The 26,083-nt window shown below is 39.8% G+C and overlaps 1 protein-coding gene across 2 annotated transcripts in view; it reads left to right on the top strand.

The window, feature by feature from the left end:
- The window catches only part of ANO4 (anoctamin 4), a gene marked incomplete at both ends in the record, with an annotated part of 292,388 nt that overhangs the window by 158,693 nt on the left and 107,612 nt on the right, over positions 1–26,083 (top strand). For both annotated transcript variants that reach the window (XM_084255593.1, XM_084255594.1), the window contains 2 exons: positions 3,545–3,681; positions 6,863–7,021. In XM_084255593.1, coding sequence (XP_084111719.1) covers positions 3,545–3,681; positions 6,863–7,021 — 296 coding nt within the window. The remainder of the gene's footprint in view (positions 1–3,544; positions 3,682–6,862; positions 7,022–26,083) is intronic.

Genomic DNA, 26,083 nt, shown 5'->3' with positions numbered 1-26,083 from the left:
AGTGATACTTGCGGGAGATGGTTTGGTAGTTGTATGCCTTGGCAAAAGCATAGAGGTAATTCTCATGGGTGGGTGAATAGATGATCAAAAGCTTTTCAGGGCCTCCCTGATGGCGCAGCGGGTTGAGCGCTGTGCTGTGAAGCTGTCCACAGCCTCTGTTGCACAGGCTCGATTCCTGGAGATACCCACATGGTGCTGCAGACCTCTTTTTTTTTTTTTTAAAGATCACATAATGCAAGTCACTTTATTTTTTTTTGCATTTTTCTTATAAACTTTATTTCACCCAAATTTTCTTTTTTTTTAATAATAAATTTTATTTTTATATTCCCCCATACATTTGCAAACCCCCCATTCTGACCCCAATCCCTCCCCTCCCGCCCCCCACCCCCCCAAAAGTGTCTCTGGTTCATAGTTTGTTGATTTTGATTTTCACTTTCTTATAGTTATTCATTTTCCTGGTCCCTTATTTAAGTTTTCTAGATTCCTGCTATGAGTGAGACCATCCGGTATTTTTCTTTTTCTTTTTGGCTTATTTCGCTGAGCATGATCCCTTCCAGCGCCATCCATGTGCTGCAGACCTCTTCCGCCGCGCCCGCTGCTCCCCTCAGCAGTGGCTTTGGTCTATCTGCCTGTTCTGCTCCCCACTCTGTCTCTGGTGAATTCTCTCACCCTCCCGCACCTCTGGCCTGTACCCCAGTTCTTGTGTAAATAAATAAATCTTAAAAAAAAAAAAAGTTTTTCATCAGTGTGAGCCAGACACCTAGACACGAGTTTCAGTGTCCTCTTTACGTTCCCCTTTATCTCACGTCTCATCCCAGCCCGTTGTTCACGACAACCATCCCAATGCCCAAGGCATTAAAATGCCTCTTCTGCTTCTTATATTGATAGACTAAGATGCTAACTTAAGATCCCAGAGTCTAAAATCAACAAACCAGCATTTCCTGTGGATGTGCTCTGTGTTAGCCAACCTGCTAACATGTTCATCATCTCATCTAATCTTCTCTGCCACACCGAGAGAGAAGTTTTCTCTACCTCTCTCAGCAGTGAGGATGTGGGGTCCCAAATTCACCCAGCTAAGTGGTGGAACAGTAAGTTGGTATAAGTGGTTTGGAGTAGTAAGCAGGTCTTCTGACTTTAAAATTCTATTTTTATCCTATTTCTCAAGTATCATCAATATCTACTTGACTTTTAATCTCTATTTGAAAATTTTATCAGGGTCTACTTAAAACTGTAGTTTCTGGCTTGTGAGTAAAAATCATGTTGGGAAAATATCTTTTCAAGATCCTAGAGTGATAGAATGTTGGGGAAAAAAGGGACTCTCAGCCACCATTAAGCTGTGACCCCCTTGAGTTCATCATTCTGCCATTCGACAAAAATGGATTAAGGGCATCCTCCATGTCAGAACCTCTGTACACCAATCAAGACAGATGAGGTCCCAGCCCTTAGGGAGCTTATGTTCTCATAGGGCAAACATCCAGGAAGCATAATGATAAACAACATAATTGTTGTATCATTATAAAGATAATAAAAAATACAATTATAGATTATGATAAGTGCTGTGCAGGGAATAAGCAGTGAGAGGAGACAGTAAATGGCTGAAGGGGGCTTCTTTATACAAAATGGTCAGAAAGTTGCTTTTGATCTTGCACCTCCTTGGACATATTGTACTTCCTCAGAAGTGCTTGTATCTCTCCTTGAATGCCTGACCCAGTGCCTGCCATGGTGGAGATGTTTCTAACCCTTGCTTGAATTAAAATATTGTGGTGCTTTTTGTTTTGTAGCCTTAGAGTCTAAATAGTATATTAGTTTCCTTTTTGCTGGTATAAAAATACCCACAAACTTAGTTACTTAAAACATGAATTTATCATCCTACGGTTCTGGAAGTCAGGTATCGACAGGTTTTAGCAAGACCACGTTGCTTTTTTTTTTTAATAATTTTTTTTGCATGTTTTTATTTATTTGTTTGTTTGGTTTATACATGCACTGGGTACAGTCAGAAGCGCAGGAGGGTGAGAGAATTCACCAGAGCCAGAGCGGGGAGCAGAGCTTCTTGAGGAGACACTACTTTCTTCCGTTTTCAGGCTTATAGAGACTGCCTGCATTCCGTGACTCGTGGCCATGGTCTTCAGCATCAGCACCATAACACCTTCTAATCTCTCTGATTCTGCTCCTTCCTCCTTTGTCATTTCATTGGTCCTGCCCATGTAATCCAGGATAAGTTCTGTACTTTCACTTCCTTGACTTAATCGCATCTACAGACTCCCAATTGCCATGGAAGGTGATAATAGTTACACTCCAGGTGACCTTAGGTGGCCATGAGTCAGCCTACCACAGTATAAGATAAATGCTGATTTTATTCTGATGTTTGTTTATAGGTGAAAAATCTCGAAGTGAAATGAATTACCTAAATCCATATACTTGGTTATGGCTTTAGAACCTGATCACCCCATCTTATTGGTTCACCTATCTCTGTCCTGTCTATTTCTAAACTCTGATCTTTTCTTCCATAGCACTCAATGTAATTTACTTTTGATTATTGATTATTTGTTTTGTTTACTTATGACAATAAGAACAGAATGATATGCCACTTGTAGTTACCAAAGTACCATTATCACACAGCTCTGTGCCTGACACAGAGTAGGTAGGTCTCTAAAATTTTTTTTGAATAAAAGAATGAGGACTCTTATATGCCTGGGTAAATAGAACTAAGACTTCTGCAAATTTTTCTGTGCACTGGCTTCTGACAGGTCAAAGACTCTGCTATTTTTAAAGCATCAAGGAAAAAGTGAGCTTCATTGTTGGTCTGTAACTCGAATTGGTAAAGAGGGGCCCCATATCTGGCTAGCATTGTATTTTCTTGTTCCTCACGCTGAACTTTCCTTTCTAGGATGTGCATTTGCTGGGGGTATTCTGTATTGGAACTCTGATAAACAGTGCTTTGTGTGTGGATGTGATGTTAGCATCAGCAGTCTTTTGGGAGAACCTCTGAATGGTTTACTTCTTGATTCCAGTTTATGATTAAAGAAGGCAGAAAACCTAAATGCATGCTTTATGACTGCATTTAGGCTTTCTCTACTAGGCACTAAAGAGCTAGTGGAGTATAAAATCACAGTTCTTACTGAACCAGGCAAGTTCACATTTATGGGTTTACTTAGGAAGTTGTATGGCACTTAAATAAAAAGTATAGGTCCTCTGCAGCATAGACATTAAGTTCTTAGAAGTCTTAAGTGAAAGGACCTTATATTAAACATAGAAGGAAAGGTAAACACAGCACTTCCTGACACGATGGAAAGCAAATAAATTATATTTATATTATGGCAGTACTTTTCTCCACACTTTCATTAATCTTGCCTAATGAAGGCACTGTTTGGCCAAACATGTTTGCATCTGACATCTTTTTCTCTTAGGAAATAATGTACTTGTCACTCAAGGTTTATTGAAATGGAAAAATATGAAGCCAAAGGGAGAGGCCTTCTCCCTTAGTGTTGCTTTTAAGAACCCAAATTCTTAACCTCACTTTGTAATGTGTTTACTTTGGTTTTAGTGGCCAAGGATGTCAATATTCTTTTTGATGAATTAGAAGCTGTCAACAGTCCTTGCAAAGACGATGATTCTCTTCTTCACCCTGGAAATCTGACCAGTACTTCAGATGATGCTAGCAGATTGGAAGCAGGGGGAGAGGTAAGAGTATGTGATTTCTTGAAAACATAATTCTTGATTCAGGCAGGAACCTGTGAAGCATAGGTTATTTTAAAGTCATAACTCATTGAATTGTAGGTTCCAGAAAAACAAGGGGCAAGATTCTTTTGATATACTCAGTGGGTTTAGCACATTTCAAGGATGCTAAATCTATGGAGGCTTATAATTATGTTTCACTAGGTCATGTACTTCCCTTCTCATAAAAGGGAAGATTCTTTAAACCATCCATCATTTTAAGATCATCCACATTCTAGGTATCCCAAATGAGCTGAATGTAAGCTTCACACGGATGGGCTTCCTTGTATAAATCACATGAACCAGCCCTAGTTAGATGGTGTTGTCTGAAATCTCCAACTTTCCATTTGCCTCTGGAAACTTGAAACTCATTACAACTGGAAATAGACATCCATTCTTATGTCATTTTGGAAAAAGTATTTTGTTTAGAGGCTTTCCCTGTTGCTCAGGTTGTGTTCAATGGAATTTATGTCTCCTCTGTGTATGCATTGGGTATAGATAATAACACAGAATTAGTCTTCCACTTCTTGCATATTCCTAATGGTTTTATTATTCCAGAGCCAGTAAACCATTGAAAGGATAACATCTTTGAACAGGGAAAATTATTTACTTCTACCAGGCTTTCCAGACCTATCCTTACAGCCACTATATGCTGTATTAAAAAAAAATAAATATGTGAATATGTGGGCCTCCCCGGTGGCACAAGGGGTTAAGCACCGCACTATGAAGCAACCTGCAGCCTCTGCAACAGGAGTTCAATCCCTAGCCTACAATCCACATGGCGAAGCAGACCTCTCCTGTCTCGCCCGCTGCTCCCCTAAGCAGTGTATTTCAATCTGCCTGTTCTGTTCCCCACTCTGTCTCTGGTGAATCCTCTTCCCCCTAACACCCCCCTCATATCTCTGGCCTGTACCCCAGTTCTTGTATGCATAAATAAATATTTTAAAAAATATGTTAAATATCAATTCATAAATTTGTGTATCATTCTTGCTCAGAGGCCATGCAAATATTTGTATCCTTCCAATTTTAGTGTATGTGCTACCTAAGCAAGCACTATTTTTTTTAAAGAAAAATGCCCCATTCCATCATTATCTCTTTTTTTTAAAATATTTTTTAATCTTTTTTTTTAAAGATTTATTTATTTATACAAGCACTGGGTACAGTCAGAAGCAAGGGAGGGTGAAAGAATTCACCAGAGCAGAGAGCAGAACAGGCAGACTGACGAAGTACACTGCTGAAGGGAGCAGCGGGTGGCAGGAGAGGTCTGTGCGCCATGTGGGACCCTCGCCCGGTGGCCGGGGATCGAACCAGTGCTGCAGAGGCTGTGGGCAGCTTTGCAACCCAGCGCTCAACCGCTGAGCCACCGGGGAGGCCCTCCATCATTATCTCGTGTCTCAGATACTTCAAATGGCACACCATGGCATAAAGGAGGAACCTTGAAAGGAACCTCAAAAAGCAAGTAGGCTTATCTCCTTAACTTGCAGATGAAGAAACAATCTCAGGAAAGTTAGAAATTTGCTAACATCTCTCCTGATACCTTTGCTGAAGCCCTGTTTTTTCATAGCCAAGTGCAAGTAGTCTAATTCTACAGGATAGTTTCCTTTCTTGGCAAATAATCATTAGTTTGGGTAGATTTTTGAGTGCCCCTTAAGGCAAAGGCCAAAAAATAGTGAGGATATTTATCATGAAAAATGCCTGCAGGAAAACCTGGAGCAAGAGCATTTCCTCCCTCCGAAGATTTTCCCCTTGGATGAGGCTGTGTGCGTGGCTCTTGTGCAGGGATGTGACTCCTCATGATGACATGGCCAGTTGACGAGTTTGCAAACCGTCAAGTCCCATGTGTTAGCCTTTTTTATATTGCGACTTGGAAACGTATCTATACTGGGGCTTAGATAAATGGAAGCTCCTCCATTCCTACTTTTTAGGTATATAAACTTCTCTTTAAAGTCTATGAGTTTGGAAAGCTGGTCCCAACCTGGCTAGCCTATACTTGGTCTCTTTCAGCCTTGTGTATGATTATAACAAATATATACCTAATTATTTTTGTTCTTTAATTTTTATAGCTATACTTGCTGCAAAATAATATTTGAAATATGTAATTTATAAAGCATAGTAATAAAATGACCACCTTGAACCACCAACCAATTTATGAACTAGAATGTTCTTTCAAATTAATGGTGACAACTTAATTGTAGGCTACTAACTCCAGTTGTTTTTAAATGGAATGGAAAATTCCATTAAATATTTGCAAGTGTACAAATAGCAAGAGTAAGTATTATTTCATGAAACTCTGTGTCATATATTTTGTGCATATGTGTTTATAAGTGTACATAAAGAGCACAAAGTCCTTTCTTATGATGGGCAAAATATTTGAGAAATTTTGAAATGGAATGTTACTAAGATTATCAAAAAATACTTGCAGTCCCATCCCTTTACCCTACCAGTTGTACCATCCTCCTGAATCTTTGTTTTCTAATTTTTTGCTCTAAAAATAGTTTTGCCATGGACACATCTTTACAACTTATTTTAGTTTTATTTTGTGCTTTATAGAAAATGGTGCCATGTAGTATGAAGTCATCTATGACTTGTTTATTTTCTGTCAGTATTGTTCTTTGGATTTATGTTTATTAGATGCTACTATAGATCATTCATTTTTCACTGCTATGTAATATTCCACTGCATTACTATTCTACAGTGTATTTTTCTATTTACCTGTCTAGGGACATTTGAAATGATTTCTATTTTATTTTAAAAATTTGTACTCTTATGAACATTTTTCTATAAATAGTCACATGTGTCTCCTAGTTAACCTTATCCAGAACTTCTCTTGTGTTACATGCTCAATTTATGAGATAACACCAGTTTGTTTTCCAAAGTAGATAAATCGCTTTTCACTCTCACATGTAAAATATGAAAATTCTTAGTTGCTTCACACCTTGTTAACATTTAGGATTGTTAGTTGTCCTAATATTTGCCCTTTGACGCAATGCTTTTTCCAATTATTATTCTATCCCCTCTATTTTACATTTTGAATAAAATATAATTTTGATAAAACAAATACTAATTTAGTTTTAGTTGTTTAACATTATCCACCTGTGCTTTAGTTTTAGGAGAGTCTTAAAATCAGTCTCTTTCTCTTTGTATGCAGACAGTGCCAGAAAAAAACAAATCAAATGGACTTTACTTTAGAGATGGAAAATGTCGAATTGACTACATTCTTGTATACAGAAAATCCAACCCCCAGACTGAAAAGAGAGAAGTATTTGAAAGAAATATAAGAGCAGAAGGATTACAAATGGAAAAAGAGGTAAATACTTTGCTTGGATGAGAAAAAACTTATAAACATACATATATTTATATCAAGAGGCAATTTTAAAAAATAGGCAGTCATTATGTTAACTGAATGTTTCATTTGGTCCCAGGGTTTGCCAATCTGCAGTGTTTGGGGAATGTTCCAGCAATTAGACTTTCATAGCACAGTTTGCCTTTGAGAGCATTTTAATGCCAAATGAGTGTGAAAATCAAGACACTCTATTCCAGTTGAGTGGATTGTTTCAAAATGTTACAGTCTTTAAAATGGTTGATGAGATAACCCTCACTATATTATTAAGTTACAAGTGTACAGAATTAAAATTCAGGATATGTTTACTCTGCATCATGATCAAAAGCCTAGTTTCTTTCCCTCACTATACAGTTGACCCCCTTTACTTATTTCACTCCTTTCCCTTCTGGTAAATTCCAATTTGTCCTATTTTTCTGAGTTTGTTTTGGTTTTGTTCTGTTTGTTCTTTGGCTTTGTTTCTTTACCTTCTCTGTATAAGTGAAATCAAACACTGTTTCTCTTTCTCCTTCTGCATAATCCACTCAGGGTCCATTCATGTTATTGTAAATGGCAAAATTTCATTTTTAACAGCTGAGTAGTATTCCATTGTGTCTCTATGCCACCATTGTTTATCAATTCATCCATCAGTGGACACTTAGGTTATTTTCATATCTTGGTAATTGTGAAGAATCCTGCAGTGAACATAGGAGTACAGATGTCTTTTTGAATTAGTCTTTCTGTATTGTTTGGATAAATACCCAGAAGTGGAATTGCTGGATTGTATGGTGTTTCTGTTCTAAACTTTTTGAGGAATCACGTTAGTGTTTTCCATAATGGCTGCCTCATTTCCATCCCTACCAACAGCAGTAGATTTTTTTGGTAGATTACTACCAAAAAGAATCCAGATTCCTTTTTCTGGATTCTTTTTGAATCCAGATTCATTTTTCTCCATATCTTCACCAACATATAAGTGCTTATCTTTTTGAGCACAGCCATCCTGACAGGTGTGAGGTGTTAACCATTGTGGACTTTGGTTTGCATTTCTCTGATGATAAGTGAGAATGAGCATTTTCTCAGGGATCTGTTGGCACATGTAAATCTTCTCTGGATTCTATTCTGTTCACCCTCTGCCTATTTTTTGATCAAATTTTTTGTTGCTGAGTCTTACAAATTCTTCCTATACTTGGGATATATCCCCCTTATCAGAAATGTGAGGTGCAAATATCTTCCCTATGCAATAGGATGTCTTTCCATTTATATATTTTCTTTTCCTCTGAAAAGCTTTTTTGTTGGTTGTATTCCCATTTATTTCTGCTTTTGTGGAGCTCACCACCCATGTATTTTTTAAAGGGCTATGACTTATCTGACTTCTTACATCTTCTGCTCTTCTACTGAATGGAATGTTCCGTTTGCATGAATCTAAGGAAACTTTGGATAAAATGCCATCACCTCGTTCTGGAGGTGCTTTTTACATTTTAGGAAATATATAATGAGTGTGGGCTCCTCCACATACAAGAAGAGACTATGTGAATGATTTGACCAAACATGGCTGGAACTTACAAAATGAGTCCAGTTCTTAAGAGACATCCAGGTTGTTTTTTATCAGGTTCAAAAACTAAAGAGTCACCTCACCCCTGTTTTGACCTTCCTTTTCCTCCTCCTCTGCATGGGGAGTGGGGGTTGCTTGAAATGTTCTCACTTTAAGTCAATATACATTTAATAAAATGCTTTTGAGCTAAAATGAAACAACAGACAAAAATTGGGGATTGTATTTATCTAGACCTTAGATAAGCAAACCACTCAGTCAAAAGTGGTGACTCAGTGTCACCAAATGATTGTGAAATTGCTGTTTACCTACGTTTCTATTTTATTTTAATTTTTTATTTCACTAACATTGTTTTACATCATTGTTTATATTTTGGAAGCCTGGGATTTCCCCTATGCATGGGGAGTTTTAAGGAAAAATTTACTAAGTAAGGTACAAAAGGCCCAATCAGGCCTCAGTGGGATTGCTGTGTGCCCCAAATCTGTGACCCTATTAGCTGGACTGCCTAACTCTTCTCAGATTGCCCCTCAACATTGTGCCAGGCTCTGGAACTTTTTCATAGTCACTAGGTGGATGGGCTCCTGGACGCAGTTCCAACGTGGGTGTGTTTGAATGCTCCCCCAAACTGCAAGCCATTCTCAGACAGGGTGTCTAAAAATTTCATCTAGAGATAGTGTCAGGGGTTCAGTCCTACAAATCTCCCCCCAACTTCAGACTCTAGTCACCACAGGTTGTTTTCTGTACTTCTAACCGAGGCTGTAAATCAGAGGTCCCCACAGTCCCTACCTTCCTTGGGGTCAGTTTGTCTGCTAGAGGAGTTCCCAGAACAACATTTTACTTACGAGGTCCCTGGTGTACTTAAGAGAAGGCCACTGAGGAACAGCCAGGTGGAAGGAGATGCTCAGGGCAAGGAGTTTGTGCACTTCCATGTCCTCTTCCCTCTCCCAGCACCTTCACCTGTCCTTTGGCCCAGAAGCTCTCTGAACCCCGTCCTTCTGGGTTTCTATGGAGACTTCCTTACACACGGGTGATCTATGAACTACTGGTCTTTGACAGTTGATTCAACCTCCAGGTTCTGTCTTCCCAGGGGCTTGGGGATGGTACTGAAAGTTCCAGCTCTCTGTCCAGGGTTGCTTTTTCTCATACCTAACTCCCATCCATAGGTGGGGTCCAAAAGCTATGAAGATAGAAGAGTTCTATCGTACTTACAACATTCCAAGGGTTTCTGGGATAGTGAGACAGGAACTGTGGCAAATATATATGAGAACTATACTTTGATCATCTGAATAACCAAAGAGATCAGATTCTTGAATAGTGTTGTTTTGTTTGATGTTGTTTCATTATGACATTAATGAAGGAAAAAAATGTGATTCCTGGGCAGGGTCCCTGGGTGGAGTTTGACTTTCTCTCCATGTGAGTTTCTTTTGTGTTTTCTGGTTTCCTCCCCCATTCCAAAGATGTGCATGTAGCTTAGGAGTGTGTCTGACTTATCCCAGTGTGAATGAGTGAATGTGTGTGTGAAAGAGAGAGAGAGAGAGATGGAAGGACATCAAAGTTAGGGTTGGTTCCCATCTTGTACTCTCAGGTACTGGAATAGGCTCATCTACCCATGACTTGAATGGGAGTAAATAGCTTGGAAGATGATTGCATGAATAAAGACAATTGTTTAATATTAGGAGAATGCAAGATTTTTATTTAGAAATTTGATGATGTTTTTGTGAACAGAAATATGCTGTAGGATCTTAATTTTGTATATATCCATTAGTCAATAATGAAGGTTGGTATTATTGTATATCATTTGATTTAAAGTTGTTCTTCCCAAGAACCTAGCTAGCCATGATGTCAAAAGAGGATTTATGGTATATATTCATCACAAAATCACAATAAGGACATCATATAGGCAGTTAAAAGTGTTTGCTTCCAATTCTGCTTCTCCAGGCTTGGGGGTTACATCTTAGAATTAGGTTTCTTCTGTGTGGTGCAGGCTTCATGTTAATTTTCAGGTGCTTCAGAAAAATAGTATTTTTGGGACCGATGAGATTTACTTCAAGTCTTGAGCATTTATAAAACAGAAGCAACATTTTTTCTGGAATTCTTCAAAGTAAGAGTTAGAAAACAGGGCATTATATGTGGCCTTAAGAAGACAGGTTCTCTTGGGCCTCCCCTGGTGGCGCAGCTGGGCTGTGAAGCTGCTCACAGCCTCTGCCGCGCCTGTTCAATCCCCAGTGGCCGGTGAGGGTCCCATATGGTGCGCAGACCTCTCCTGCTGCTCCCGCTGTTCCCCTCAGCAGTGTATTTTGTCAGTCTGCCTGTTCTGTTCCCCGCTCTGGTGAATTCTCTCACCCTCCTGCGCTTCTGACTGTACCCAGTGCTTGTATAAATAAATAAATAAATAAATCTTAAAAAAAAAAAAAAAGACAGGTTCTCATACTTAGGAAAATGGAACCCAGATTGCTCAAAACCCTCTCAGTTGGGGGTTTCCTGAGAACAACAGACTAAATTAAATATGCTTTTCCCCAGTGGGGTTCCAGAAAATTTAACCTATACCTATTGAACATATCTGTGAAAAATTACTCTTTAGGTTCTTATTTAGACAATTGTGTACTCTCTCTTGACTAATAGCCCATTAATATTTTTACCCTTAAAAATCATTCCTTCATTTTTTATTCTTCCAAATTTCAAATTTTCATATCAAAAAAAATAAAAGATTTGAATGGACACATGATCCTAAGTCAAGAAAGTCCTTCCTCTGTTCATTTCAACTTGTCAAAATGTTGATTCCTACCAGAACGAGTTTTGTTCAATTAATATATGATTTATAGTTTAAGCTTCATAACTATTCACTCCTGGTGCTGCTTCCATACAGGGCTTTTCAATGTCATTTCACAACATATCAGTTAAAACACAAGGAGGCTAATACATTTTTCAAAAAACACACATCACTAAAGAGGTGACAAGTCTCCTGTGTCTGTCCTAAAATGTCTATACTACAGTATCAGCTATTAGAATAGGAGCAGATACCAGGGGAATTATTCTGCCTTTTGTTCTGCAGTTGAGTAGATCAGTGTGACGATGGACTGCTTGTATGAATTTAGTTTTATATACAATTATTTTGTTTGGTAATGACTTAAAAAGTATATATAATGAGATATTTCTTTTAATGTGTACTGTAAAAATTGCAATTGGGAGAAGATAAAATCATCATAGAGCCAAACTTCCTAAGAACTTACCTAAACATCTGTTCCCCCCATGTCCCAGGGAGGCAACTTCCCTAATTTTCCTTTATCCTACAAGTCCTCTGTCCACTAACAGCTAGGTTTTCCTCTTTCTGGAAACTTCTTCCTAAGTGGTCTTTTCTATGCCTGGCTCCAGCATTTCTCTGCCGCCCACACCTCAGTCCAAATGGCACAGTTAGCTCCAGTGCAGCCTCAGAGCGGTCTTGTTTCCTGAGGGCCTCAGCCAGCTCAGCAAAAAAGAGGAGCTCTTGTGGTTCTTTCCTACGTGGGAGGCTGAAGGAAAGGGTAGCTATTTTTTTTTTCTGCTGCAACTAATCAAGATAAAATGTCCCTTAGTTGAACAGTAAATTAACCTGTATTGGCATTGTGTTGTAAGACTTAGAGACCATCTGAAGCAGTTTTATTTAAATCAAGTGTTTTCTGAACAGCTACAACAGAGACACCCACTGGAATTGCTATTTTAGCTGCCAGCAATTGCTTCCACCTTTTAGACATAGAATGAAGAACTTGTAAGAAAGAGAAAAGAAATCCCCCGGGAGCTTACAATGAATCTATGTATATTCAAAAGGATGAACATGTTTATTCATAAGCACACTTTATGAATTATTAGTATCTTCATTAACTTTATGTCATGATGGTCAATAGTTAAGGAAAACAGATTTCACAGGCTCCGAGGTTTAGGTTCCAAATGGGTAAAGACAGGCTCTGTAGTTGAATAACCTGACAGTTAAGAGAATCCTTGTCTCATTTAACATTGAGTGTCAAACAGCAAGGAGAATCTTGAATCTATGATAAAAGTGAGGACATAGTCAAATTTAATCTCTCTTTAAAACCTTTGCTCCTTCCTGATGAATCAGCAGATCAGTGGCATTTGGGCTTTGATATTCTGTAACTCATCTTCACGAGCATAGAGTAGACAACTCACCCGCTGGGCCTCCCCGGTGGCAAAGCTGCCTCTGGGCTGCAAAGCTGCCCGCAGCCTCTGCAGCGCTGGTTCGATCCCCGGCCACAGGCGAGGGTCCCACATGGTGCAGAGACCTCTCCTGCCGCCCGCTGCTCCCCTCAGCAGTGTACTTCGTCACTCTGCCTGTTCTACTCTCCGCTCTGGCTCTGGTGAATTCTCTTACCCTCCCTTGCTTCTGACTGTACCCAGAATAAAATAAAATAAAATAAATAAATAAATCTTTAAAAAAAAGATAATTTCCTTTTTAGTGGTATGCTTTGATTCATTAACTCACCTTTATTCATGAACTCACCTTTTCTAGATTGTTTCTATTTCTAATTTCATGTCTATCATTGACCCTTTAGTACTTATCTTAAAATATTATTACCCGTAAGAAGTTTATCTTTTCCTGCATGTCAGTAGTCGAGTCAGGGTGGCTTTTGAATTTTGGAGAAGGTGTGAGTTGAGGTTATATTAGTGGATTGTGCTTTTCCCTTTTAGAGTCATACGCGGTGGGGATAGGTGGAGGGGGCGAGCCACAGATGCCACCACTATTGCTGCAAGTAACCATTCCTAGAGAAGTCTTGCTATTTTGATGATAAATTCTTTCAATACATTTATTGCCCTTTCACTCTGTGCCACACGCTGGTTTAAGCATTAAGAACTCAGGCGTGAACAAAACAGACAAAACCCCCTGCCCTGTTGGAGCGTAAGCACAAAGTACATAATTAAATTTATATGATATCAAAAAATGCTAAGAAGAAGATGGTAAAACCGGGAATGTCAGGAGAGGACTTGTGCTTTTTTGAAAGATGGAAAAGGTGGGCCTCTCTTCCAGAAAGTGAGGGAAAATAGGTACAAAGGCTCTGAGGCCGTAGCATACCTGGGCATTCATGGAAATGGTTATAGGCAGCAGGACAGAAGTTGAGTCAGACAGAGAAAAGGGAGGAAATTCCACCAAAGAGGCAGAGAGGCAGTGGGAGCCAGATGACATTAGGCCTCCGTGGTCATGGAGGTTTTTGCTGAGTGATTTGGGAAATGGTTGGACAGTTTTGAAGAGGCATGATAAGATCTGATTTGTATTTTATTAGAACCTGGTGATATTGGACAGTGGGAAAAGGAAGAAGTGGCAAAAATTGAAGCTGGGAAATGAGAAATACATTTGTAAGAATCAAGAGGGAGATGACAATGGCTTGGTCAGTGAATAGCAGAGGAGAAAGTAGAGCTCACAGAAGTTGCAAACCAATTGCTTGAGTAGTGGGTGAAGAGTGACAGACTATTTGTCCATCACATGCTGCTCACTTAAGGAGTTGGATGAAAGGAGTTGCCATTTACAGGGTTGCAAAGAGGGGTAGGTGCCTTACAGACATGTTAACACATAGGCATGGTGGAGATGTAGAGTAGGATAGAAGAATCTGGAAGCCATCTGGACTAGAGATAAGCACTAGGATGAAGTCACCAAAAGCAAGACTATGAACAGAGATAAAATGTGAGCTATAGAACATGTGGGTGTTATACATTAGGGGACTGGAGGAGTTAACATTGGAAGGAACCCTAGATATTGTGGTGTCTGGAAGGATGGGGTGATGGACTATGTATCCTGCAGCTGACAAGTGAGAAAGGTCAAGACTGAAAGTTGATCATTGAATTTAGCAATGTGGAGGGGTTTGCTGAGTGGGTGAGAGGAATTTTCAATGAGAGGTAGAAGTGAAAGCATGTCTAAATTTGTTCAGGAAAGAATCGGAAAAGAGTATTTGGAGACAGCAAATGTAAATAACTCTTTGAAGGAGGTTCATTCTAAAGAAAGAGAGACATGGGGTAATATCTGAAAAAGTTGAGTCAGAAAGGGTTCACTTTTTTTTTTAAATTTAAATTTTATTTTTATATTCCCCATACAATTACAACCCCCTTATTTTGACCCCAACCCCTCCTTTCCCCGCCCCCCACTCCCCATAGAGTGTCTCTGGTTCATAGTTGTTTGTTGATTTTGATATTTTCTTTCTTGTTCTTTTTCCTGGTCCCTTATTTAAGTTTTCTAGATTCCTGCTATGAGTGAGACCATCCAGTATTTTTCTTTTTCTTTCCGGCTTATTTCGCTGAGCATGATCCCTTCCAGCGCCATCCATGTTGCTGCAAATTGCATGTGTTTATCTTTTTTGAATGCTGAGTAATATTCCATGGTATATATGTACCACATCTTCTTGATCCAGTCATCTATTTTTGGGCATTTGGGTTGTTTCCAAAGCTTAGCTATTATAAATTGTGCTGCTATAAACATAGGGGTGCAGGTGCTCTTTGGAATTGATGTTTCTGTGTCCTTTGGGTAAATACCTAGGAGTGGAATTGCTGGATCATATGGAAGCTCTATGTTTAGTAGGTCCAGAAATCTCCACACAGTTCTCCATAGTGGTTGGACCAGTTTGCACTCCCACCAGCAGTGCAGGAGAGTTCCTTTTTCTCCACACCCTCGCCAACATTTGTTATTGCTAGCTTTTTTAATATGTGCCATTCTCATTGGTGTGAGATGGTATCTCATGGTAGTTTTGATTTGCATTTCCCTGATTACAAGTGATGTTGAACATTTTTTCATATGCCTGTTGGCCATTTGCATTTCCTCTTCAGAGAAGTTTCTTTTTAGCTCTTCTGTCCATTTTTTGACTGGATTATTTTCTTTGTTTTTGTTGAGTCTCATCAGCTCTTTGTAGATTTTTGTGATCAGTCCTTTATCATGAGTGTTGTGTGCAAAATGTTCTCCCAGTCGGTGGCGTTTCTCTTGGTTTTTGTTATTGTCTCTTTTGCTGTGCAGAAGCTCTTTAATTTGATGTAGTCCCAGCTGTTTATCTTTGCCTTCACTATCACTGCTTTGGGTGATATGCCTGTAAAAATATCTTTGATGTGAGAAAGGGTTCACTTTATTTAAGATGGGGAGATAATCATATGTTTTTAAGCTAATAGAAGTTATTTGAGAGTAAAAATTGATGTTGTGGAAGAGCAGAGGAAGATTTTAGGAACATGGTCCTTGGAGCAAAAGGAAAAGGCATTATTTGAGGGCATTATCCCTAAAGAGAGAAAATACAGAATGCTTTAAGAATGGAAATTCATTAAATAATGCAGTTTGTTAAAATAATTTGTTTCTGTTTTCACTAGTCTCTCAGATTGAAAAATCCAATTACAGTAAACATCCCCATGCAAGATTATCTTGAACATTTTTTTCAAGATGATGGCAAAAATTGTCAAAGTTTTCATGCTTGTAGCTACTAGTATTATCCCCATTTTATAGCTCAGATGATTGAGGCAAAACAGTAACTTGCCTCAGGTGATTGGACCAGTAAGTGTTAAAACCAGGATTAAAACATAAGCATCCTTGCTCTTTATCTTCATATCCTTTTGAATTCTGATCTCTAGAAATGAATTGCAGGGTTAAAGAGGATGGAAACAAGATAAGAAACTAGGTGCGGTTATGAAAAGAAAGCAGAAAAGAACCAGGAAAATAGGGGTGCATAATGAAGTTGGGTGTTCCTGTGCTCTTTGGCCACCAGTAGCTATGTGTTTGAATCTTGGTATAACCAATGACAAGCTGAGAGGTCTTGGGCAGTCTGACAAAGCATTGTTGGTCTCAATTTCCACATTTTTAATGATAAGTATAATACTATTTACCATGAATTGTTGTGAGGATGAAGTGAGCCTGTTCACGAGGACCCAGAGTATCATGCCAAACGCATTGTCTTCTGTGCAGCGTATTTACTCAGTTCTGTGTTCTGTCTAAGGGCAAGTAATATATATTTTCTACCTATGACTGATATAAAAATTCCTTGTAAAATATTTGTGAAAGCAAATCAATTGAAGGAAATCTATGAAAATTAATTGTAGATGGTGTACAAATTTGGCAAATATTGTGAAGGTTGCACAAAATGACTGTAGTGCATTATCCAACTGGTGATTATGGTACATAGACCCTAAATCTATGTCTTCTGCCCCCTGGATTTCACACCTTGGTATAATCCCTCCACCCCCTTGAGTCTAAGTGGAACTGTGACTTGCTTGTAACTCACTACATGGAAATGTAGTGATCACTCCAGTGGTTCTGTTATGGTATGTAAGACCCCACCCCAGTAGTCTGGGGGTTAGGGTGACCCTCCTTTGTTGGCTTTGAAGAGGAAAGCTACCATATTAGTTAGACAGTCTGAAGAGGGTCACATGTGAAGAGAAACAGGATGGCTGAGAATTGCCCCCAGCTTTCAACTAGCAAGAAAACAGGGACCTTAATCCTACAACTGTGAAAGATGAACTCTGCCAACTAAGGGATCTCAGAGGCAAATCTTTCCTCAGTCGAGCCTCTGATGAGACAGCAGTCTTAGCCAACAATGGTATAGAAACTCGGAGAGACTGTGAAGTAGGGTGTCAGCTAAGCTGGTTTCCTCATCTGCAGAAACTGTGAGATCAGTAATGTGTGGTATCTTGAGCTTCTAAGCTCGCGGCAATTTGTTATGTAGATAACAGTGGTGAAGAGTCTGGGGTCAGACATTCTGAATTTTCATTTGTGTTACACCAGTAAAAACTGTGATTTTGGGAATAGTACCTCATCTGAAAAATAAGGCCAATAATGGGATCTGTTCCATGAGTTATTATGATAATGAAGAATTTATATCAAGTACTTATCTCTATACCTGTGACATGGTAAGCATTTAGGAAGCCGTTATTATCATCATTACAGTTATCCTAACAGCTAAATGTAATAATTTTACATTTAAAATGGTTTTACAAGGAAATCTTCTTAGAAAACTTTTCATATAATTTGCAAATCCCTTAAAATATAGCCATTAGGAATAGCAACATCAACTGACCATTTGTTACTAATGTACATGCATTAATGGATTTATGATTACCTTTAATGCTTCTGAAAGAATTCAGAATATGTTAAGTAACAAATTTAGCATTGTCAAGGTTCAGGCATTTTCTGCTTTCAGAGGATTTGCTTTTGGATTCATCAAACTCATTACATGAAATTATAGACCAACCCAGAGCTAAAAACACTACTTGATTGTCCATCCTAATCTTGCCTTACCCCTGGTCAAGGAAGAACATCATGAAGATTTCTCCATTTAAAGTGCTAATATTACCCTGGTTTTTGTTTGTTTTGTTTTTGCCCACATAGTTTCCTGCCTCTACTACCTTCCTGTTTTCTACCCCTGTTTTTCTACAACCCCAAAACTTGTTTCTGTCCATGTTCTCTCAGGATCCAGAAGTCTGAGAACAGGAGGGAAGAGCCAGGGACCACAGTACTGAATGTCTAAAATAAATGAGTGGCAGGATAAACAGAACTACCCAAACTTCTGTCCACTAATGCTTAATGGCCTCAAAAAGTGACTGAGACCACTTATTATCCAAGTCTTATATACATCACACATATGTATTACCAAGAGTTTCCGGTTGAGTGAAGAGAAAGAAAATGAAGGACACTCCGAAGCTAAGAAAAAAGAAACAAATTTTCTCCTGAACTTGAAAGCCCAGGAGAATCCTTAAGTGCCTGTCTTAGTCCATTGGGCTGCTATAGCAAACTATCATAGACAGGATGACTTAGAAATATAAGAAATTTGTGCTTCACAGTTCTGGAGGCTGGGAGGTCCCAGAACAAGGTGCCTGCATCTTCAGTGCCAGTGTCAACCTTAGAATGAAAAAACTAGGTTTTTAGCTAGTCCAATTTAGTCTCTTAAAGAATAGGTAAAGAAGTGCAACCTGAGATAAGCATACCATAATCAAGTCTGCTGAACCTTAATCTTAAGTCTGAGGAGGCAAAGTTTAGGTCAGTTTTAGGAGGAAATTGCAAAGGAGTGTTTTAAAGAAAAGTTTCTTGAGAGTTCATTTCCTCATTGGTTGCAAACAGTGGGCAGCTTGTTAATGGGTCAGGAGGCTCCTGTAAGCTTCAGTGAGTAGCAGGTGCACAATATCCCTTCTTTCATAACTTCTGGACTCCTCTCGGTATCAAGCTTCCATTATTCCTGTCACACTGCTAAGATCTTGCTTCCTAGACAATGTCTTCTTGCTGTGTACTCACATAGTGGAAGGGTGAGGAGCTCTTGGAATCTCTCAGAAGAACACTAATCCCATTCACTAGGGCTCCATGCTTGCAACCGAAATGCCCCCACCATCTAATACCATCCCATTGGGGGTTAGGATTTCAACATGTAAATTTTAAGGGAGGAGAAGCATTCCTACCACAGCAGTGCCCTTCAGAAGGTACCATTATTGATCCACAGTTGCAGTGGCCTTCTTACTAGTTTTTATACCCTGAAGATTTAGCCCAGTGTTTTAGCTTATGGAGTTTTGCATTTGTTACAAAAGATTGTGAATGACTGATTTCCATGACTATTTCTGGGGAACAACCATCATTTTACTTCCAAGACTTCTCAACTTTTGGCACCATTGACATTTTAGACTGGATAATTCTTTCTTGTAGGGTCTGCCTTGCATACTATAGGCTATTTAGGAGCATCCCTAGCCTCTGCTCACTAGATCTCAATAGCATCCCCCCCAAGTTATGACAATCAAAAATATCTCCAAGCATTGTCATTTGTCCCCAAAAGGAGTCAAGGAACAAAATCATCACTTACTGAAAATTATTGAATTAGACTCTTTGCTCCAAAGAGATACAATATAAGTTCTTCATCCATGTGGACCAAGTGATTTAAGCTCTTTTAACATCAGACTCTTGAATCAGAAAGAGGCCTATGTATTTGGGTGGTAGGGGGAGTAGGATAGGTAAGTTAGTTACTGCTTCATCACTTACTAAATAACTAGGCAAGGCTTTTAACCACTTGGTGACTGTTTCTTCATTTATTAAGTGGAAGATAATTCCTGCCTCATGGGCCTGTTATGAAGATTAAATGAGTTAATACATTATAACATGTCTAGAAGAGAGTCTAGTGCATACTAGGTGTTCAGTAAATGGTTGTTAGTAATAAAGAAGGGAGTAGTTCAGCCATTGGCCATTCCGCTTCCTAATCCCCAGCAACAAACCCCCTTACCTCTTGGAATGAGGTCCTGTTTTTGGTCTAGGGAAAGCTGAAGGCCTCTGATATACAGCAAGAGATACCAATGGTAAGTCCCATCTGATCACCTGGACTTCATTCTTGGGTCACCTGCCCATGCCTTCTCGTAGTCCATCAGAAGCAGGTCCTTATTCTTACTGGTTCACCTTAAGTCACTTAAAGATTTTCCCTGTTCTCTCACAGTACAGCAGTCCTATTTGGTATGCTTGGTCAGGTTACTTTTTAGGTCTAGGAACACTATTACCATTAATTTATATGGAAATAATTTTTGGACATTCTCAGACCCCAAAGATAACTACTAAGTCCTATCAAAGAGGAAAATGATACTTTGAGATAACAGGAGAAACCTGTACATTAAGTTGGTGGTCAAGGGCCTTGTCTCCTTATCTCTTTCTGTGTCTTTCTCCCTTCCTCCCTTCCCCTCTCTCTCCACCCTCTCCTTACTTTTGCTGTCATTTTAAAAGATAAATTTAAAGATCAGAGGGTAATTATTAATGCCACAATTGCTTTTGCTTTTTTGGAAGATAGAGTTTAATCAGAACATTTCCATTGCCAGATCATGGTGACCAGTACAATGTTATCTTGAGCTGATTTACTCAAAGAATTGTTCTAAGCCAATAAATATTTCGTATGACTCATAGACAGATTTTCCTTCACTTAAGATAGAAAAACATTAAGGGGGGCAAAATAACCATTAACAAGCTGAAGAACTGAAGTCATATTGTGAACTATTGCTAGCATCTCACAAGAAAAACTTACTAATCTGAAAGATCTCAGCAGTCAAACTTGAACTTTTCTGTTACAAAGCACATTTTGCATCATCTTTTGTCATAGATCAGATGTGGGCATTGTGTTGTCACAGCTATGAAAGGAACTGCATTCCCTTATGGTGTGTTTTATTCCTGTTGTTGTTACCCTATGTTATCTTAAGCTGAAAATTATGCAAAGTATACACTGTGAGTATGACACTAATTATTCATTAATGAGGTAAAGAAATTGCAAAGCATTGAAGCAGTCCAGAGAACTGTAGTCATGGTTTCCTACTTAGACAAGTAGAAAATTTGAAAAAGTTGAACTGCATTTTATTAACCAAGATAGACTTTAGTTGCCAAAGTGATGAGGCAGTACTGTCCCCTGAAGTAGTGACCAAGGCTTGAGTCACTTCCTGTTGTGTCCTAAGAATATTCTAATAGCAGCTGATGGTATCCAATGATTTCATGTCCAGGTGGAGTCATTCTTTGTTCATGGAACATTTAATGAGTGTCTACTCTTATTAAGAGAAGAAAGGCAAAAATATTTCAGAGGTAATGAGTGGCATGCAAAAAGGTCTGCAGGGATACTGGGGAGAAGTCCTATTTTATTCAGGGGTTCAAGGAAAATCTAAGATGGGTGAAGTGAGCCAGAGAAATTGAAATTTGCACTACTAAATCCAGTTCTCTAAAGCAGTTGAGAGTTTTTCCACCGATGGGATTTACTTTGTGTGGCCTGGGATGAGAATAGCAAGAATAAGTGGAACAACAGAATGGCAGGGAGATTTGTGGAGGGGGACTATAGGAGGAGGGAACCAGTTAGATTTTCAGGGGGCAGTGGACACTATCATGTTTGCCCCTAAGTGAACTTTCCCAAGGCTGGGAGCAAGGAGTAGGGACAAATCAAATGCCTTTAGCAGTACTGGGAACTTTGGGGAGATTGGACCTGATTGTAGACTCCTTGCTAAGTTCTCCTTTGCCTGCATCATTTCAGCTGCTACCTCTTTAGTGCTGCCTTGTGTGTGTGTGTGTGTCTTCCCTAGAGATTGTAACTGCTTGGTGTTAGTTTTCTTTCAGTTAGGTTTCTGCAGGAAGACAGGCCACTCTCTCTTCCAGGCAGTTTGTGTTTAGTAGAGAGACATGTAGCACTGTTGAAAGGCTGGAGAGTGAAGCCACTTCAGCTCCATCCTGAAGCATCATGGCGTGGTCCCCAGGAACTGGGCTGAAGTACTAGGGTCTTCAAGAATAGTTGATTGTGCCAGAGATGATTCTCAAGAAATGTACCTGAAGTTATCTCGAATTTACAATTGCCCTAACTCCCTATCTGACAGAAGAAACAGCCTCTTCCACCTTTTATATCTCACCTGAACACCCCTCATTTCTTACTCTAACCCACAGTTCCACAAGGCAGGGTGTTCTGGAAGATGTTATTCCAACTTTTCCACAATGTGGGGGAGATCTCAGCAGGCGTGGCCAAGATGCTGAGGAAATACAGTACAGCGTAGCCACCAGCGCTCTTCTGGACAGGTTTAACTGACCACCTGTCCTTTCACTTTAGGCTGTGCCAGCCCTTCTCTTTCGTACCCAGAAGGTTTTTACAGTTGTAAGACCTGAGCCCAACCTGTTGCCTTTCATGTGGGCATGGCTGGATAAATTGCCCACAGTCACAGCTCCTTCCCTACACCCACAACTTTGTCCTGATGCTAAACACTAGGCAGATGTCTCTATTCGAAGCAGAGCTAATTCATTGAGATCAGATCTTTCATTTGAGAGTCAGCAGCTGTCACAAGCAAACATGAGCATAAGGAAATAGCCACATGTTGGTGATGCAGAGTTAAGGGACAGAACAAAAAAAGGCAAGTTGAAAACTCCTTCCCCTACACCTGGCATTATAGAAGAAAGTCCCCTCCACCACTGCTAGCTCTTTCTATGTCAGAGAATTAATCATGAGGCACGCATGTATTGAATGTTATAGTCCAGTCACTGTGCCAGGCAATAAAAAAAAATGACTGTGTTCCCCACTTATCTATTGCTGCATAACAACCCCAAAGTTTGTGGCTTAGAACAATGGTTATTTATTTTGCTCTCCAATGTGTAAATGAGCAGGACTAAGAATGCCAAGTTTTCTCTGCACTGCTGGGCATCAGCTAGGTAGCCCTCCGAGGAGTCTGGAGGATTCCATCTCATGACAGCTGAGTCATGTTGCTGGAAAGTTGGTAGCGGTTGTCAGCAGACCCCTCAGCCAGGCCTGCGGGCTGTGGGTCTTGGTTCCTTTCCATGTAGTCTTCTCCTCAGGCTGCTCAGCTTCCTTGTGATTTGTTGGCTGGCTTCCAACAGAACCAGGTAGAAGTGCAAGTTTATAACCTAGACCCAGAAGAATTTCTTCTGCTGGACTCCACTGACAGAGGCGGAAATTAAAGGGAAGGGACACAGATTCCACTTTTGGATGGAGATTGGCAAGGTTCTAGAAGGATAATGTTGGGGCCATTCGGTCCCACCCTATCCTCAGTGTGTTCCTGGAGCCAGTCGAGTAGTGATGAAGATAGACATAACACATATGATTAGAAAACAGCCTGAAAAGTTTATAGGAACCACTGAGGGAATCTCACACTGTCCAGAAGCTTCAAGAAAGTTAGAGGAAGTAACTGCATCTTGAAGGATGAATCGGTATATGCCAAAGTGGAGTGGGACTCCCATGAGGACATCATGGGTTTCCCCAAAGAGACTAGCACAGTGCCTGGCCCATCGTTTCGTCTGGATTCTCACATTGTTGATACTCATGTGGAAAGTTCCCCTGAATATAACTCGTGCCAGATACCATGTTCTCATAGGCTTTAATGACTTGACTCATCCTAGCCAGGTAAGCATTTTCAGTCATTTTTCTCCAAAATGGTAGCCCCCCCACGACCACCATACAATTTAGCTTCCTTGAAACCAAATCCATCTTGCTGGACTTAATGTGCTTTTATTTTAACAGCCATCTTGTTACTTTGTAATTTCAAGTCAAGGGTTTTACTCAACCAGCTTGACTAGTTATTATCTGCAACCCTCACCAACATCGTGATCTTCTAAGAAGACAGTGTTCATAGCTCACTAGAATTCTTTGTTTTTAACCCCTGTTTTCTGTACTTTTTCCTGTATATGTTGAAATTAGAAAAAACTTTATAGACGTCTGGGAGTAGAGCAGGCAGGAGGTTGGAACTGTGCTACACATAGTTTCTCTTGACTTCAGCTGTGTCCCAGGCAGGAAAGAGAACTGCATGGTGAGACTCACGTCCATTACTGTTGTTTCAGAAATGCATTAGGTTCCCTCTTAGGGGCTCTCTTCTTCCTCAGTCTGTGGGTTCCCTGGTTTAGCCATGATATTATTTTGGATTGCATAGTAGTAGATCACTTTGCCATTCATTTGAGCTTGACTTGATTCAGTTTTTCGGACTCTAATAAAGTGGCCATGGGGCTTCTGAAATCCTTCATTGGGTGACTCATGGATAATACCACATGTGGGGTGTTTGGGCCATCTACCACTGCTTCTAGGGCCTGAAAAAGATATCCCTCCCCACTTGTACCCCAATTCTTTGTATAAATATCAGTCACATGAAAAACTACTATTCTTTATATCACATAGTGCTTTATTTGCTTGGGAAAACAAAATAAGTTATCAGCAAGTAAGCAATGAATTTTCATTAGTGCTTTTCCTCAATGTACACTTAGCAAAACTATAACGTCATCGCTTTAAAATTCTTTTTAGGAAAAGGAATTTCTAAGTAAACTCTTAAATAAGTGTAACCTAAACTTGCTTTGAATGGGATTAAATGTCCAAAGAGTCCTGGGAAGTGCAGCCTGTGTGCTAAAGGACAGTCTTGCCGATGACGGAGCATGAGTGGCCGGCGCACCCCCCCGCCCCGCCACCTTACACTGTGCGGTGCAGCCCACTGTGTGGTGGCTGTCCCGTCTAGTGTAGTCATGCTCTCGGACGGTCACATGACCAGAGTTGCCCAATGTGTTTCTCAGAATGTATCCCCAGTTCACTCTCTCGTGACTATATTTGGAATATGACGAGCCTGCTGATTAAGCATCCCAGCCACTTGGTTGACCATCATAACTTAGTTTTGATTCCATAGCCCATTATTTATGACCTTCTAAGAATCACCTGAATTCTCTCACTCATTTATTCCCTTGACTTATGTGCCTGGCAAGAACTTGACCTTGATTAAACCCAGCCTCCTTGTGCCTGCAGCTCAGTGGTTGAGTGTTGCTAGAAAAACATGCTGATTGGTTCACTTTAAATCATGACCAGCATCTCAGATGAGTGCCAAAGACTGCCCAGGGGATCTAGTGGATGTGCTGTCCTTCTCACGGTAGCAATGAACTGACCTTATCCCTCCCTCTGCTCTCCCTCCATCCCTTCTCTGTTCTAATCATCTAATAAATATACATTGCCTGCACAATTGTAGGTACTTGGAATACATTAGCCCTTATCCTTGTAGAGCGCCTATTCTAATGGAGAGACCGTGAGCAATTAACATAATAAGCAAATAGCATGTATTGATAGTATGTTAGAAGGTGATAAATGACAAAGGGAAAGTAGAGCCGGCAGAGGCCAGTGGTGGCTGCTCTAGCATCCTGCCGGCCCTGTCCTCACGCTGACAGCGGCATTTCTGTACACGACGGATCGTTCTTCCTTTGAAAAAGTTTTATTCTTGGAGCATGGGAGTCTCATGCTCTCCTGGAATTCTCTATTAGTTTTTGTTTTTTTCCCTCAATCCTCTTTGCTTTCCCTCCTCTTCTACCAGAAATGTTAGAATATTCAAAGACTTGGTCTTTCGCTCCCTCTTCATTTTATGTCGTTATGAATTTCTTGCAGGTCTTTATATTACTTCTACATGTCACTGAAAGCTTTGTATCAGAGCCTAAGGCAACAGTTTATTTATTTATTTATTTATATTTTAGGATAGTTGGGGCAGGGTTGGGGGAAGGGCACTGCCTTTAGTTACCAGAGTCCCAACTTGACAGAAGCTATCAGACACCTCCTTTGTGGCAGGGAAAGGCAAATCACACACCAGTTTCCAAGGCTCACAGTTGAATCACCAGAATTCATCATAGACTCCACCCTGCCACAGTGGGCCTGAAGCTCAGATTCCACATGCCCCAGAGGAGCAGATAACTCCATGCCAAGGACACATTAATGCTGCCCACACAGTATGGTTCCAAGTGCATAATAGCATATAATAGAGTGTGTGTGTGTACACATAATATACACATATATACACACACATACTTATGTATGTATAATGTAGCTTCAGATCATATCCTAAGGTTTTATACATATATACATAGGTCGTCCCATATCTTTGTCTGGAAAGTAAGCATAGAAGTTGCATCAGCATTCTATTAGGAACTGATAGAAGTTGAGGTATAATCTAAAAGGTACATTTCTGTCCTATCAAAATCATAAAAGCCCAATTTATTGACAGCTTTTTCATAATCTTTAGGTAAAAAGCACTTTATAAGCTACACCACTGCA

This window comes from Talpa europaea, assembly GCF_964194135.1.
Source record: "Talpa europaea genome assembly, chromosome: 15".
In the NCBI taxonomy this organism is placed as follows: Eukaryota; Metazoa; Chordata; class Mammalia; order Eulipotyphla; family Talpidae; genus Talpa; species Talpa europaea.
Note: the sequence above shows the minus strand (reverse complement) of the source record. Positions and strands in the feature narration are given on the sequence as shown.